The sequence below is a fragment of the Artibeus jamaicensis genome, unplaced genomic scaffold (genome assembly GCF_021234435.1).
Source record: "Artibeus jamaicensis isolate MK-2021 breed Jamaican fruit bat unplaced genomic scaffold, CSHL_Jam_final contig_391, whole genome shotgun sequence".
Classification (NCBI taxonomy): domain Eukaryota; kingdom Metazoa; phylum Chordata; class Mammalia; order Chiroptera; family Phyllostomidae; genus Artibeus; species Artibeus jamaicensis.
In genome coordinates this window covers 9,769,698-9,786,127 of record NW_026521814.1, presented here as the reverse complement: position 1 = coordinate 9,786,127, position 16,430 = coordinate 9,769,698, and the positions used below count along the sequence as shown (strand labels likewise).

Genomic DNA, 16,430 nt, shown 5'->3' with positions numbered 1-16,430 from the left:
AAGAGAAATCCTAATTCCTCTCTTTCTTACATAATTGCCTTATGGTCTTATAAGCACATGGCACTGCATGTATGTAGGCTTATCTGAATAAAATATCAACTTGTTGGTAGACTAAGATCATAAAGGCAGTATAGTACAGTGGTTAAGATCACAACTCTAAAAATCTAACGGCCTGGGTTTAGTTCCTAAAGTGAGTCATGTCCCCAAGCCCTGTGATATGCTGGACCTGGATTGCACCAGCTCAGTGAGAATCAGTTACATGTGAATTTTCCCAACTCCATGTTCAGTGACATCACATTGGTGGTTTACTGTTGGCTGTGGTGGGAGCATTTATACCATGGAAAGTGTTGATCATCTCAATTTTACTTCTTTGAAACTTATTTCATACTGGTTTTGTGGTCTCTCACAATAGAGGAAGCAGAAAAAAGAAAGTTAAGAGTAGGAGGGAATCCTAACTGGCCAAGCCAGAAAACAGAAATCTCTGATTTGTGTTTGTTTTTAACCTTTAACAGCTGAGCCTATCCATTTGGAGGCTCTATCTCGAGGCACTAAAGTCACTGAACCTGTTGAAGGGTTTTACTTACCACCTCCCATAACAACGGCTCGCATTTTTGTGGGGCTTCACCTCCATCTGTGTGCAGGTTTAACAGCCCTGTGACGTGGTAGATGAGAAACTAAGCTTACACAGGTGAAGCCATTTGCTTAAGTGTACAGTTAAGTATTAACACAAGTTGCCGACGAGAAATACAATCTCGGGACCAGCACGTTGTGGAGGGGTTCATCTACCCACAAAACATTATTTAGCGCACAGTTTCCTCTCCGTTGTTATAATTCCAACTAAAGCGCAACATCTTGATATTCAATTAGCCTTTTAGGGCTACTGACTTTTGTAGATGTATTATTCTCATTATTCCTTTGTAACACTGATTACTGCAGCATTCATTTTATAATGGAGATGATGAAGGTCTAGAAAGATGAAGAATTTGCCAAAGATGAGGAGCAGAAAAACCAGGGGAAGTCTCTTATGAATCACATTGTACTCCTTACCTGATTTTCAACACAAAACACAAAAGTCCTTTTCTCATTTGATACAAATCCTAGCCAAGTAGCTCATGAGTTCCAGGAAGGCTAAAGCCTTTGGAAGACAAAGGGTCCTCCAAATCCACTGAATGATTCTCAAGGTACTGACAAATTAATATTGCATCAAACATTATTGCAAATGGGGCCCATTAGGAAGGGCCTAGTTATTTTACCAAGTTTCTTGCTCAATTGGTATTCATTTACAAGTCTGGTTTTGATTGATTTCTGGAAATCATCTATCAGATACAATGAGACAGCAGAGACCTGCAAATTAGAGGTGCATTAGATAAAAGCTGTTCTCTCAGGACTAAACTTGGGCCTTCCCCTCATCCTGACAACCACACACATGTCCCCAAGGAGTAACACTCCCCCTTCTAGTGATCATCTTCCCACAAAAACACATTTATTTTAAAGGGGACTGACCCTAAGGAAGAAGAAAGGGTGCCGCTTAGGCTGGAACAGTTGAGTGACTGTTGCTTCCCAGATTTTTGTGCAAGTGACTGATTCCAGTTGTGCTGCTATGTAGCTGGGCTGGTCTGGAATCAAGTTTGTTTTCTCTTTGTTTTGAAAAAGGGGTTCCACCCCCTCTTTTCTAAAGTTTCCAATATCACAATCTATGTTCTGCGACTAACATATGAACAGCAGTGTAGAATCAGCTGGACATTCAAAGGGGGTCCTTTTTTTCCTACTAGTGTAATTTGTAAATTGTAACCACAGAATAAGAGGAAACATTCCTAGGGAAATATCCTTGATTAAGGGCAATTAATATTTTCCCCTCAAATTACTGCTACTCCCGAACATCTGAAGGTTCAAATTGTGGTATGATTTCTTACAATTAAAAAAAGGCTTTCTTCTTGACTACCAAGCCACTTAATCTTTATGAGATGAGAACTTTTTACATTGCACAGATAGCTACACAAAATAGTCTCCATTCTAGTATTTAAAAAAAGAAAAAATAAAAACCCTTATTTGTGTGGTACTTTATAATTTACAAACATCCTTACATGCATAATATCTCATTTAATGTTCACAAAAAGCAATCTTTCCTTCTCACTTAACAGATGAAAATAACAATCCTTGTCTCAGGTGACATTACTGGCAAGGAGGGTATCAGGAAAACAGAACTTGGGTCTTTTCAGCCCAGTGTTCTTTTCCTCACATACTAGACCACCTGAAATAATAAGGGATTTTGTTCCAAAGCATTTACATTACTTTGTTCAGAAAGTTAAAAAAAAACCTACTACAAAAATTCACAAAAGATAAAATTACTTGCCATCAAAGCCTTACCGCTGGTATACCTGATTTCCAGAATCACGGAGTCAGGTCTCTGCATGTTCAGCCACACGTAGGCGTGTTCTATACCCTATACAATCACTGCCCCACAGCTTTCTGACCAAATCAAGTACATTAAAAGAGAAGCAGCATAATACATTACCAGGGGCCTGAATAAATGACCTCACAAAGTGGAACAGACCTTTCTGAAAGCTTACCTGAGTGCAAGCTGTTCCATCCTCTGACTGGGAGCTGGTAATGGAATATTAAGAAGCAAAATCTGAGATTCCTGCTATGAAATGAACAACATAAAATACTGTAATTTTAGAAAAGTTTATGAAAGATTGCTGATTGGCTATGTTGAAACTATCAGTGTCTAGAAGGTACATACTGAAAACTTAAATACCTGAAATCCATTTGAACATTCAGAAGCTAGGGAACTCTGGTTCCCCCAGTTTCTGAAAGTTTGGGGCAGAAAGAGAATCTGTAAATCTCAAGTCCAACAGAAGGTCTGAGAGTGTCGGCCTACTGAGAAAGGCATTCCAATTGCATGATTCCCGTAGGCTTCTGGTTAGAAATGTAGGACCTTTCTTCCAAGATGAGTTTCTTATATGTGAAAAGGATTTTAAAACCATGATACACTAAGTATAAGCAAAAACTCATAAAATATAGTACACTAGGTACAAGCAAATTATTACCTTTGGGGGGTAGTAAGATAGACACTTGTTAAAAGAATGTTCTTAATTGTAATCCGGTACCGCAAAAGAAATAGTGAACGTGGGTGTTCTTTCCTTCTTGCCTTTGGGCAACGTTTTCCAGTAGCACTAGCAGCCTCTAGAATCTGTAAGCCAGATCTGCAAGTAAATAATTTTCTAGCATTTTTTAATGAGTCAAAAGTGATTTCCCCAGACCTGTAAGGTCCCTAGTTTGCCTAGAAATCAGCACAATGATAGCAAAAACGCAAATTCTATTCTTGCCTCTATGTAGCTTGGAAAAAAAAATATCAGTGGGAATCCCATCACTAAATCAACAAATGAGGCCAAGCCAATGGATTTATAACCTAGATTTATGCTCAAGATTCAGGCATGACACCACCACCTTGGATGGAATGTCATGTTTTCAACAACTTTGTTCTCATAGAAACTGAGCAGCTAAAGCTGTAACTGAAGCTCCATTCTCTCTGACATACATCTAATTGTATGCCGTTTTCCTATTTAGAAATTTTCACAATGACAATGTTGAAATACAGGGATTGTGGAAAAGGCATTTAAAAATGCACTGCCATCCTGGTCAGGCGGCTCATTTGGCTGGCATATCATTCCGTACACCAAATTTTGTGAGTTCGATCCCTGGTCAGAGCACATATCTAGGCTGTGGGTTCCATCCCAGGTCAGGGTACATACGGGAGGCAGCAGACTGATGTTTTTCTCTCACACAGGTTCTTCTCTTTCTTTCCCTTCCTCTCTCTCTAAAATCAATAAACATACCCTTGGGTGAGTATTAAAAAAAATGCACTGCCTAGCCCTGGCTGGGTAGCTCAGCTGGTTAGAGCGTTGTCCCAATACACCCAGGCTACAGGTGCAATCCCCAGTCTGGGCACATAGAAGAATCAACCAAAGAATGCATAAATAAGTGGGAAAAATTGATGCTTCTCTTTCTATGTAAAAATAAATTTTAAAAAATGTAAAAATTTTATAATGCACTGCCCAAAAGAATGGAAGTGAAAAATCATATGGTTCACACCAGATTTTAATTCATTGAAGCCCTTCTGTTCCATAGGGTTCCTGTGGTAGAGGTTATGGTCTATCAGGACTAGTACAAACTAGAATGAGTCAACATGCTTACACTATGAAAAGACGAGGATCATCCCTAACATGACTTTCTTTTAGTTTCCCCTAAATTAGGCCATCCATTCATTGAAGATGCAGTGTCTCAGCATTATTGCAACAAGATTTTATATTTAGATTTTCTAAATTTTGTTAAGAAACTGAATTTATAAATAGAAAAATAGCTTCTACCAGTGCATTTTTAAAAAATTTAAATAACAAAAAATGATTGTTTCTGAGATTTTCTGCAAGTTAATTACTGTCTGCAAAGGCTGTATAAACAAAAGCAACAAATAATTCTTTACTCACTCAAAAAAAGAATAACCAAACAATAAAAAAAATTAGCCAGAAAGCTATGGCTTGCTTCCCACTAAGAAAAAAAACAAATGTAACTAGTAAAAAATAAGGTACATTTCATAACTTAATATTCTTTGAAATTGAAAAGGTTTTCATTTCTAAAACTGTGATGGAACTCTGCTACACTTTTCTGGTCAACTTCATTTGTCAAGATTTTACAATATTGACAGTCTCAGTACTTTCTATTTTGCTACTATATAGTCAACCTTAAAAAGCAATTCCTCACATTAAATTCATGTGTTCCTAAAAATGTAGACTTAAGTTAAACAGGCAAAGGTCCATACTGGACTTTTTGAAGGGAAAGGGAAGAAGTTACTCCCCAAAAGCAAAAACTCCTTGGTGATAAATATTTTGCAAATATTACTTACATTTTTTTCTTTCACAAATGAACACATCAGCTTGAGTCCAATGTACATCTAATTTGCCACATCTCTTGATTTCCAACCTTAGTCAAATTATGTTCCCACTTTTTCTAGCCTTTGTTACAAACTGAGGGCAAAAATATAGTAACTATTACAGAGATTGTACACATTTTCCTATAGAAATACTGTGTTACCCTGCTGAAATTGAACTTTCAGACATTGCTACCATGAGATAACTTGAAATGTTTGCCTGCAGATAAAAAAAACTTCTTTGGTATATAATAGGCCATTATGGGGTGTCAATCTGTAAAAACTGAATATATAAAAGTGGAGAATTGCCTGAAGTAATTATAATTTTAGAGCTGGAAGGCAATTTAGAAAGGCAATCCAAACTTAATTCCTAGACAAAATGAGGCACAGACAGATGGGAAGGCTTGGCTAAAATCACATTTCTCATGAGTGCCAGAGCTCGAACCACAGTTGGGTTTCATTTTCGTGGTCAATTGTTTCCTTACATTACACAATATTCATAGTTAAAAAGTTTTATTTGGAAATTTATATCCCAACATATCTTTGTTGGAATTATTTTATTTGAGAAAAAGAGACATGAAGAGAGAGAAACATTAATTTGCTGTTACATTTATTTATGTATTCATTTGGCTAATTCTGTATGTGTCCTGACTGGGAATTAAACCTGTAACCTAGCATATCAGGATGACTCTTTTAATCAACCGAGGTACCTGGCTAGGGCCTAAATTATTTTAAAAAATCAGACCAAACAAAAATATTCAAAGTCTGGTTGCTATTCTTCCTTCCTATTTTATCTTCTTAAATTAATTAGTTAAACTTTAGAAAAACAAAAGGTCAAGATTAGGGAAATAGATAATTTAAAGCAGATAAAATCAAGATCTAATCGTAATCCTGCTAATCCTGAAACAAGTTGATTTTGACACTAATTACTAGTTGTCATTTACTTTCAGACTTGTAGACAAGGTTGTGGTGACAGACCTCAAGATGTACAGTTGAGCCCTGGCTGGTGTGGCTCAGTGGTCTGAGCATCGACCTGTGAACCAAAGGGTCCCTGGTTGGATTCCCAGTCCAGACACATGCCTGCGTTGTGGGCCAGGTCCCCAGTAGGGGGCATGTGACAGGCAACCACACACTGGTGTTTCTCTCCCTTTCTTTCTCCCCCTGTCTCTGTTTAAAAATAAATAAGTCTAAAAAGAAAGGTGTAAAGTTGATTCAATGGCAAAGTTCATTTGAGCACTTTTCCTTCATGGCTACTGCAACCATGAAATCAATTTCTCTTAAAGGGGGTTTTAGTCTCAGTGAGTTCACATACATAGTAATCTCAATCAGTGAAAATAATAGGCAGCTTTCTGTTTATTCTTTAAATTACATATATTTTAAATGGACAGAAATTAAGGGTGTAACTTCTGGCCAAGATGGAGGTATAGACAGACCTACTATGCCTCCTTGCACAACCAAAATAAGGACAACAAAAATTTAGAAAACAAAATAACAACCAGAACTGACAGAAAATTGAACTGTATGGAAGTCAGACAGCCAAGGAGCTGAAATAAACACATTCGCCCAGGCGAGGCAGAGTCAAGCAGCCAAGCGGAGAGGGGTTGTGGCACAGGAAGTAGTGACACTGGGCACACAAGGCACCTGGGCAGGCAAGATGGTTCCAGGCGGACCCTGGGTGTGGGGCAGCAACGGGCAGACCCAGCGAGGCGGCGATTGAGAAGCAGGGCACAGGGCACAAGGCATAAAGTGGTGGGCTGAGGGGGCAGCGGTCCCATATGCACGTGTAGATAACTGGGGAGCGAGACAGATCACGCAACCCAGGGTCCCAGCACTAGTAAATAAAGCCTCAAAACACTGATTGAAAACACCCGTGGGGGTTGAGGTGCCGGGAGAGACTCCCAGCATCACAGGAGAGTTCGTTGGAGAGACCCACAGGGTCCTAGAATGCACACAAGCCCACCCACCCAGGAACCAGCACCAGAAAGGCCCAGTTTGCTTGGGGGAAGCAGCGGAAGGGACTGAGGTCCAACAGAGAGTGGAGCAAAGCGCCATTGTTCCCTCTCAAACCCCACCCCAACATACAGCGTCACAACCCAGAGACTTGGGTTGCCCCACCCTGGTGAACACCTAAGGCTCCACCCCTCATACATAACAGCTGAGACAAGACCCCCCAAAAAATGGCCAAAAAAAAAAATAACAGATCAAAACTCCAGAAATAATACAATAAGTGACCAAGAGGTAGCCAGCCTATCAGATGCACAGTTCAAAACACTGGTGATCAGGATGCTCACAGAATTGGTTGAATTTGGTCGCAAATTAGATGAACAAATGAAGGCCACCCTAAGTGAAATGAAGGGAAATGCACAGGGAACCAACAGCGATGGGAAGGAAGCTGGGAATAAAATCAATGGAGTGGACCAGAAGGAAGAAAGAAACATCCAACCAGAAAAGACTGAAGAAACAAGAATTTGAAAAAATGAGGAGAGGCTTAGGAACCTCCAGGACATCTTTAAATATTCTAACATCCAAATTATACGGCTATCAGAAGGGGAGGAGAAAGAGCAACAAGTGGAAAACTTATTTGAACAAATTATAAAGAAGAACTTCCCCAATCTAGCAAAGGAAAATAGACTTCCAGGAAGTCCAGGAAGCTCAGAGAGTCCCCAAAAAGTTGGATCCAAGGAGGAACACACCAAGGCACATCATAATTACATTACCAAGATAAAAAATGGAGAAAATCCTAGAAGCAAGGAATAAGGAGATAGTTACCTACAAAGGACTTCCCATCAGACTGTCAGCTGATTTCTCAAAAGAAACCTTGCAGGAAAGAAGGAGCTGGAAAGAAGTATTCCAAGTCATCCAAAATTGCTCTATCCAGCAAAGCTTTCATTTAGAATGGAAGGACAGATAAAGCACTTCTCAGATAAGGTCAAATTCAAAGAGTTCATCATCACCAAGCTCTTATTTTATGAAATGTTAAAGGGACTTATCTAAGACAAGACAAAAAACATGTATAGTAAAATGACAGCAAACTCACAATTAATAACAACCACACGTAAAATAACAAGCTAAGGAAACTAGAACAGGAACAGAACCACAGAAATGGAGATCACATGGAGGGTTAGCAACAAGGGAATGGGAGGAGGAGAGAGGAGGAAAAGGTACAGAGAATAAGTAGCATAGATGGTAGGTAGAAAATAGACAGGTGGAGGGCAAGAATAGTATGGGAACTGTAGAAGGTAAGGAACTTATGACACATGGACATGAACAAAACTGGGAGAATGTGGGTGGGAGGGGGTGTGCAGGGTGGAGGGAAATGAAGGGGGGGAATCGGACAACTGTAATAGCATAATCAATAAAATATATTTTAAAAAATTAGGGAGCAAAGCAAACGTTAATGCAAGAGAAATGTTTTTCACTGACATTATCTAAACGTCAGTTCACAACAAATTGGGAAGTCTACAGTATACTGTCTGGTATATTAGACAAAATGCACTAACATCTGAGGTTGCTACTTACAACAGGAACTTAAAGATACAAAAAAGACACTTTATGAAAATTTGAAAAGTTAAACCATATTTGTTTTTATTTATAGACAGCTATCACATGAATTATAAAGAAGAAAAAGGATATTAGAATGTAACTTGGATAGATGTATGCAGGCTATAGCTAAAATAAACAAATGTTCCTACATATTATGGTTAGTGAGAACATTATCAGTATTACAGGGAATTATGATGATTTAAAAATATGAAGAACTTATTTAATCTGTGCTTTAGAAATAACTGTATAGTGTTTTAAGTTGAAAAGAATTCAAAAGAAAAACTAATCCCAAATATACACCTGTGTATAAGAATTTGAAAACAGCTGCATTCAGCAAAGTCAATCAGCTATATTAAAAATGACACAAATCCCAAACAAGATGCGTGTTATATATAAAAAGGGACATAATAACATTTGCTTGCTGCATTAAATCCATGGTTTAATCCACGAAATCTCCCTTTAATTATCATTTAGACAGAAGCATGCAAATACTCTTAGGATCTATTTAGAGTCTTCTCCAAATCCACTAGGGCGACCTATCATCTCTTCAGAAGCTAAGCAGGAATTCGGGTAGCAGCTTCCTCTTCTGCATCAGCCCGGTTAGCATTAATTTCTGCAAGTGTTCGGCCGAACCGTGCCCATTCATCATTTCGGGGAACAGCAATCTGCTGTTAAAAGAAAGACAATGTTTTATGTATTCTGAAACAAAAGATCAATTTACTTACTATTATTGTTTGTTTTCAAATAATTTTTCCATTAAAAAGCAATAGTTGACCCTAATGGCCTTTCCATAATTACAGGGATTACAACATGATATACAATATTTTGAAACAAAAGACAGTGTTTGTGGAGTGTGAGAAAACAACAATGATGCTCTGTAACTGTAACTCCTAGGCACTATCTCATGAATTTTGCTGGTGGAGAGAAATATCTTAAAATTTTTTATTTCTTGCACCATTCCTAGTATGAAATAGTTTTTCAAGCATGTTCAAAAAGCTTGTTTCTTAAAAGTATTTATTTTGGTTTGGAGCATAAGATAACCTCTCTTGACATCTTAATCCCTGCATCAGAAGGTAGGCTTACCTCTTCCCACTTTAGTGATGCATTAAGGGCAACATGGGAAAAGAGGTCTGTGATGCTTTTGGCTCACTAAGCAAGTCCAATGACCAAAAAAGTTTTTTTAGTTTAAAGATTTTATTTATTTTTAGAGAATGGGGAAGGGAGGGAGGAAGAGAGGGAGAGAAACATTAATGTGTGGTTGCCTCTTCCGTGCCCCCTACTGGGGACCTGGCCCGCAACCCAGGCATGTGCCCTGACTGGAAATTGAACCAGTGACCCTTTGGTTCACAGGCCCATGATCAATCCACTGAGCTACACCAGCCAGGGCCAAAATCTTTGATAATTGTTATAATAATATTGAAGAAATGTGAATACGGCATATTAGGACACAAACCATTCACTGTGGTAAATGAATATGCTTGCTTCTAAAAAAGATCAGATTAAGTTGGACGATAATATCCAATCCAATATGGTAGCTACCAGCCATATGTGATTATTTACATTTAATTTACTTTAAATAAAATTTAAAATTCAGTTCTTCTGCTGTACTAGCCCTATTTGAAGTGTTTAACAGCCATATGTGGCTACACACTACCACCATATTGGGCAGTGCGGATACAGCAGTTCCGTCTGTGCAGAGAGTTCAATTGGCTGTTCTAAATGATTCAATCTACTTCTCTCCAGATCCAACTGCTTAGAGGCCTCAGAGTGCACAGAGAGATGGGAATCATAAGACATAACAGAGAAGACACTAGCCAGGACTGAAAAACAGAAACTTGCTCCTGATAATTGTGTACAGCCCACCCAAGCACTCATAAGAGAAATGCAGCTCAGCCTGTTGGATTCAATGATACGGTTTTGCAACAAGCTCAAGAGACAAGATTCACATTTCGCAATGTCATCAGATAACCCTCAAAAACATTACTTTTGATTTCTACTGCATGGCCCAAACAAATGATTGAATACAGAAAAACAAAATCTTATCTCAATGTCAATTCTGTAAAGCTCCAAAGTCCATTATAACTCCAAATTTCTTATTTTGCCTAAAAATTATTAGCTTCTAGCAATGCATACTTCGAGAAACAAGGTACTTCCAACATATGATATTACCCTGACAATCTGTTGTATGGGGACATAGGACATCCAGTTTAGAAAGAAAATTAATCTCCAGTGTCATTCTGACGGTGAAAAGTATTATCTTTACAACCATATAGTTTATAAAATTCATGAACCTCAAGGACAAGTTTTAGCCCCAAAGATAGGGTTACTACTACACTGTGAAAGCTAAACAGATGTATCAAAATTATAGGCAGTGAGCTCCATACCTCTCCCACGTCATATATAACGATCTGTCCTTCCGAGTCACCCACAGCAATCTCTCTTCCAGAATGGGTCCATCTTACACGATTAAGAGCAGGATTACCCTCCACAGAAATGCTGGCAGTTGGCACCTAAAGTCATTTAAAATGCAGTGCGGTGTTAGAAGTTTCATCAAGCCTTCTATAAACATGTAAAACAGTAATTCTTCTTTCAATCTGGCTACATTTTAAAAGAAAAAGATGAACATAGATAAAGAATTTTTCCAACCTTCTTCCTGTTCAGTGATATATTATGAACGATATCATACTCAATTTTCAAAAATTGTTTGGGGAAAATAACAGCTTATATAAGAAATTCTCATGTGACTGGATACATCCTTTAGAAAGATCTCTTTAATAAAGCATTCTTTGTTGTTTTAACTTCTTTAAGAAGTCAACCTGTTTGAAAAAATTCCAAAGGCCCTCATAAACATTATGTTTCAATTTTGGAGGACAGGAATTACTCTTGTAGCTTGCATCTCGGTTGGCTGCAACCTGTGATTTGACCCACAGTTCCTGGGAAGAGTTCACACTAAAAGTACAGGATGGGTTTCCCCCAAGCCCCTGGTGAGCATGAACTGTCTGGGGCAGGGAGAACGATGGCCCTGATGCAGCGGCACCAGCCCCTCGCAATCTGACTATCTCTCCTGTGCTGAAGAAAACCAGTTTTACCTACCACATGCAGAACAAACATTCAGTATTTGACTCAGATCAGAGCACAAAAACATTTTTTAAAAAATTTGAAATGACTAAAAATAATCCATCTAATTGACACCAGTCATCCCCAAATGACAAATTTAACCTCCCAGAATGTTAAAACTGTTACACAGAGAAATTATAATTAAGATTATTCTTGGAGTTAATGATTCATAGAGGATCTCCTCTATTGTATTGTACAAATTTAATTGTAGCCACAAATCTTTAACACCAAAACCCAAACTAAGAAAACAGAACTGGTACCACTGTAACAACCAGCAATGTGCAATCAATCCCAATCATCTAGCTAGGACGTAGTATCTTTTCCTAGCGGCATGTGAATGCTCCTCAAAGCACTAGTAGTTAGCATAGTGTTATTTTTTTTTACATTTCTGATATGTAACTTCCTTGCCCTCTATAACCAACTATTTTACTTCAAGGGATTTGAACACAAATATAAAGAGATGTGGGAAAGCAACCAGGAGGCTTTCTCCTCAACCGTTACTGATAGAACTGCTAACATCACTTCTTACGACCACGAAGCAATAGAGAATTCTAAGAATATCTTTAAGCCTCTCTAAGCTGGTAAAAATACACATGGATAAAAATAAATACTAGCTGCAGTTAAATTTCATTGCCAACAAGTGATTTTGGTATAGCAATTAAGAAACTTGATGGTTTCTATATTCATTTTATGTTAATAGTAACAATGTTTTCACTCCTTCATGGAACAAGTCCTCAAAATACATCCTTGTTTCATTCAAATAAGGGCTAAGACTGTTATACAATTCTATCAAGGCTAAGAGAGAACTGAGAAAGTCAGAAGTAAGGTTAACATACTTTAAGAGTCTGAAACTCTCTGCTTTCTGGTCTATGCATAAAAAAATTTTCCTGTTGCTTTATGAATGAGACTTTGCCAGGACACGAGAGACACCATGGTGCTTTTCAGAAGTAGAAGGAAATGCCTCGGTGCTCTTCACCACATTACTCCTCCCTTCAGTTCTGCAAAGCATGCTGTTTATTATTTAGGGTACAAAGCTTATTTGTGTTTCTGTGATGATGATACACTCACAGAGCCCTTTTACATTGTATGGGATGAAAAGATTTTCCACAAATTATTCAATAAATCTCCAATTTTCTGTTTTTCAGTGCAACTCGTGTGATTTTCCTGCTTACCTCTGTGTCATTATTGAGATTCCACAAATCTAGCCTCCCCATGCCGTCCACACAAGCAAAGAGGGCTGGGTGGGTCGGTGACCACATCACATCATAAACATAATCTGAATTATCTTCAAATGAGTATAAAGGCTTGTTATTCTGAAAGGGAAAAGTTGATTCTTAGCACAGTCAAAATATGACACATTCAACAGGTACAATAACATTTTATGATCTTTAACTCAGCTTAGAAAAAGTTCCTATAATTTGTTCCACTATAAATTAGCTGGAGTTATGGAACTAACAATCAACTACTGGATTCCATTTTCTTTTTAACTTATAGACACCATATTGTTTAAAAAAAAGAATAGATGGTGCTTTGAAAACATTTTTCAGTGCAAGGATTCTGGAAAGATGATAGTAATGGCACTGTAGTCTTTGAATCTCCTCTAAATATCTTCATAAACCCAGACAAAGCATAACAAAACCAAGGATTCACAGACAACTTCTATACCAAAATCAGGAGACAAAGCTCCAAATGTAAGCAAGTGCAAGTGCAAGTCCTGCAGGGTAGGAGCATCTGTGAGGGGAGACCTGGGGGGAGGCCTGAGAGCTTCTGAAAGCTGAAGAAGAGACCAGAAGAGGCTCTCATAGTCAATAGCAGATGTTCAGTGGACAGCATGGGAGCCAGTCTGAGAGGAGCAGTAGAAACTGTGAGGGAGTTTGGCACAATTCCACTTATAAACAAATGCAAACAGATTCTGTGTGCTGTAAGGTCTAATGGTGCAGTCTTAGTCCTATAACTCTCAAAATTAACAAACCAAATCATCCTTTCAAGACAAAGTCTCACCAAAGAAAAACTGCTAGGAGCAGAATCCAAGCTGTAGAATACAGCACAACAGGGACAGAGGAAAGAGAAGGTTCAGATACACGTGGTGAAGAGCAACAGAAAAGGCATTATCTCAGATAGATAAAGACATATATCCACTTCACAAAAACACGGAAGACTGAGCTTTTACCTGGACAATGCAACTAGAAAATCTATCTTTACCCATTCCCTCCCTCCCAACAGTAGAGGAAAACTCATTTTACTAGGAGACAATAGGGAACAAAAGAGTACCTTAGTCAAATCCCCGCACAGGGTTATCATGACAGATCTTCAATAAGGGTGTCATGACAATTAAATGGCAAAAGTCTTTTCAACAAATGATGCTGGGACAACTGAATATGCACATGCAAAAGAATGAAGTTGGACGCCCTCCTTCCTCACACAGAAATTACCTTAAAATGTACCACAGACCTAATTATAAGAGGTAAAACTGTAAAACTCTTAAGAGAAAGCACAGGCGGAAATCACTGCAACCTTGGGTTCTGCAATAGTTTCTTAGATGGGAAGCCAGAAGCACAAGTAACAAAAGAAAAAGTAGATAAATTGGGCTACATCAAAACTAAATACTCTTAACAAACAACACATGTTGGAGAGGTTGTGGGGAAATGGGAACCCTGTGCACTGTTGGTGGGATTGCACACTGGTGCAGCCACTGTGGAAAACAGTATGGAATTACCTCAGAAAACTAAAAATGAATTTGCCTTTTGACCCAGTGATTCCACTGCTGGGATTATATCCTAAGAACCCTGAAACACCAATCCAAAAGAACCTATGCATCCCAGTGTTCATAGCAACACAATTTACAATAGCCAAGTGCTGGAAGCAACCTAAGTGCCCATCAGTAAATGAGTGGATCAACAAACTATGGTACATTTACACAATGGAATTCTATGCAGCAGAAAGAAAGGAGCTCCTATCCTTTGCAACAGCATGGATGGAACTGGAAAGCATTATGCTAAGTGAAATAAGCCAGGCAGTGAGGGACAAATACCATATGATCTCACCTTTAACTGGAACCTAAACAACAAAACAAGCAAGCAAGCAAAATATAACCAGAGACATTGAAATTAGGAACAATCTGACAGTAACCAGAAGGGATAATGGGGGGAAAGGAGGAGTTTTCAGGAACAACTATCAAGGACACATGGACAAAACCAAGGAGGGGTGGCAGCAGGGGAGGGAGGTAGGGATGACGGGTTGGGGGGGGAGTGGGAGGTAAATGCAGATAACTCTAATTGAACAACAATAAAATAATTAAAAACAAAACAAAAACCCTAAATACTCTTGTGCCTTCAAACAATACCCTCAAGAAAGTGAAAAGGTAATTTATATGAGAGAATATATTTGAAAATCATATATCTGATAAGTGACTTGTATCTAAAACTCTTATAATTTATTAACCAAAGGCAAATAACCCAATTAAAAATTGGGCAAAGGATTTGAATAGATTCCTCTAGAGAAGATCTACAAATAGCAACTAAGTACTTGAAAATATGTCCCACATCATTATACATTAGGGTACTAAAAATCAATACCACGATGAGATATCATTTCATATCAGGTAATCTTATAAAGGACAGGTAATTATGAGTGCTGGTGGTGAGGCTGTGAGAAATCGGAACCCTCGCAGAGTGCTGGGAGGGATGTAAACTGGAGTGGCTGCTTTGAAAAACGGTTCCTCAAAATGCTAATTAGAGGTGACATATTACCCAACAATTCTTCTCCTAGGTACATACCCAAGAGAAATGAATATATATATACACATAAAGACTTGTATGCAGCATTATGTATAACCAAAAATGGAAACAACCCAATGTTCATCAACTCATGAACACAAAAAGTGCTATATCTATATAATGGGATAGCATTCAGCCATAGAAGGAATAAAGTATAGACATGGGCTACAACCTTGAAAATATTATGCAAAGTGAAAGAAGCTAGTCATGATAAGAAGCCAATCATATGGCATGATTCTATGAAATGTCCATGAACTGTGTATAATAAGAAGTTCCTAAGAAATAGAAAGTAGATTAGTTGTTTTAAGGGCTGGGGCAGGGGAAACAAGGAATGAATGCCAATGGGTACAGGGATTCTTTCTGAAATTTGAAAATGTTCCACAATTAGATAGTGTACTCTTCTGTGAATATTCTAAGAACCATTGAATTGTACACTTTAGAAAGTTAAATTTTTATGGTATATGAATTATCTCATTAACAGTTATTTTAAAAAAAGAGATAGCCCTGGCTCAGTGGACTGAGTGCCAGCCTGTGAACCAAAGGGTCACCAGTTCAATTTCCAGTCAGGGCACATGCCCTGGGTTGCAGGCCAGGTCCATAGTAGGGGGTGCACGAGCGTAACCACACATTGATGTTTCTCTCCCTCTCTTTTCTCCCTTCTTCCCCTCCGCCTAAAAATAAATAAATAAATACTTTATTAAAAGTTTAAAAAAGATAAATGATAAACAAAGATTAGCAAAGATATGCTAAAATGACGGCCTCGGAAGAAGAGCCGAAGCACTACAACAGAATTTAAAAATGGTAATTCAAGAGAGTTGGCCTAAAATACAAGACAGCTTGAAACTACATGTTGAAGGATCGTATCCTGTGTATTTTGGACAATCGACCCTTTAAAGAAAAAGAAAAAGACCATTTGATCACCCAGGTTTTTTAAGACCAAGTCACAAGGAAAAAAAAATCGGATTTTCACCAGACTTTTTGACAATAATGCTTTTTGTCAGAAGGCAATAGAATAACATATTCATTGTAACTGAAGAAAAATGTAAATCATGGATTTTATATACAGC

General features: G+C 38.2%; 1 protein-coding gene across 5 annotated transcripts in view; it reads right to left on the bottom strand.

Annotated features, from left to right (window-relative positions):
- Positions 1 to 8,486: 8,486 nt before the first annotated feature.
- DYNC1I2 (dynein cytoplasmic 1 intermediate chain 2) overlaps positions 8,487 to 16,430 on the bottom strand; it is a 53,768-nt gene continuing 45,824 nt past the window's right edge. For 3 of the 5 annotated variants that reach the window (XM_037139517.2, XM_037139516.2, XM_037139520.2), the window contains 3 exons: positions 12,760 to 12,900; positions 10,855 to 10,980; positions 8,487 to 9,138 (listed from right to left, as the gene is read on the bottom strand). In XM_037139517.2, the coding sequence (XP_036995412.1) occupies positions 9,025 to 9,138; positions 10,855 to 10,980; positions 12,760 to 12,900 (381 nt within the window). In that variant the 3' untranslated portion in view covers positions 8,487 to 9,024. The remainder of the gene's footprint in view (positions 9,139 to 10,854; positions 10,981 to 12,759; positions 12,901 to 16,430) is intronic. The other 2 variants (XM_037139519.2, XM_037139522.2) reach the window with 1 other exon arrangement.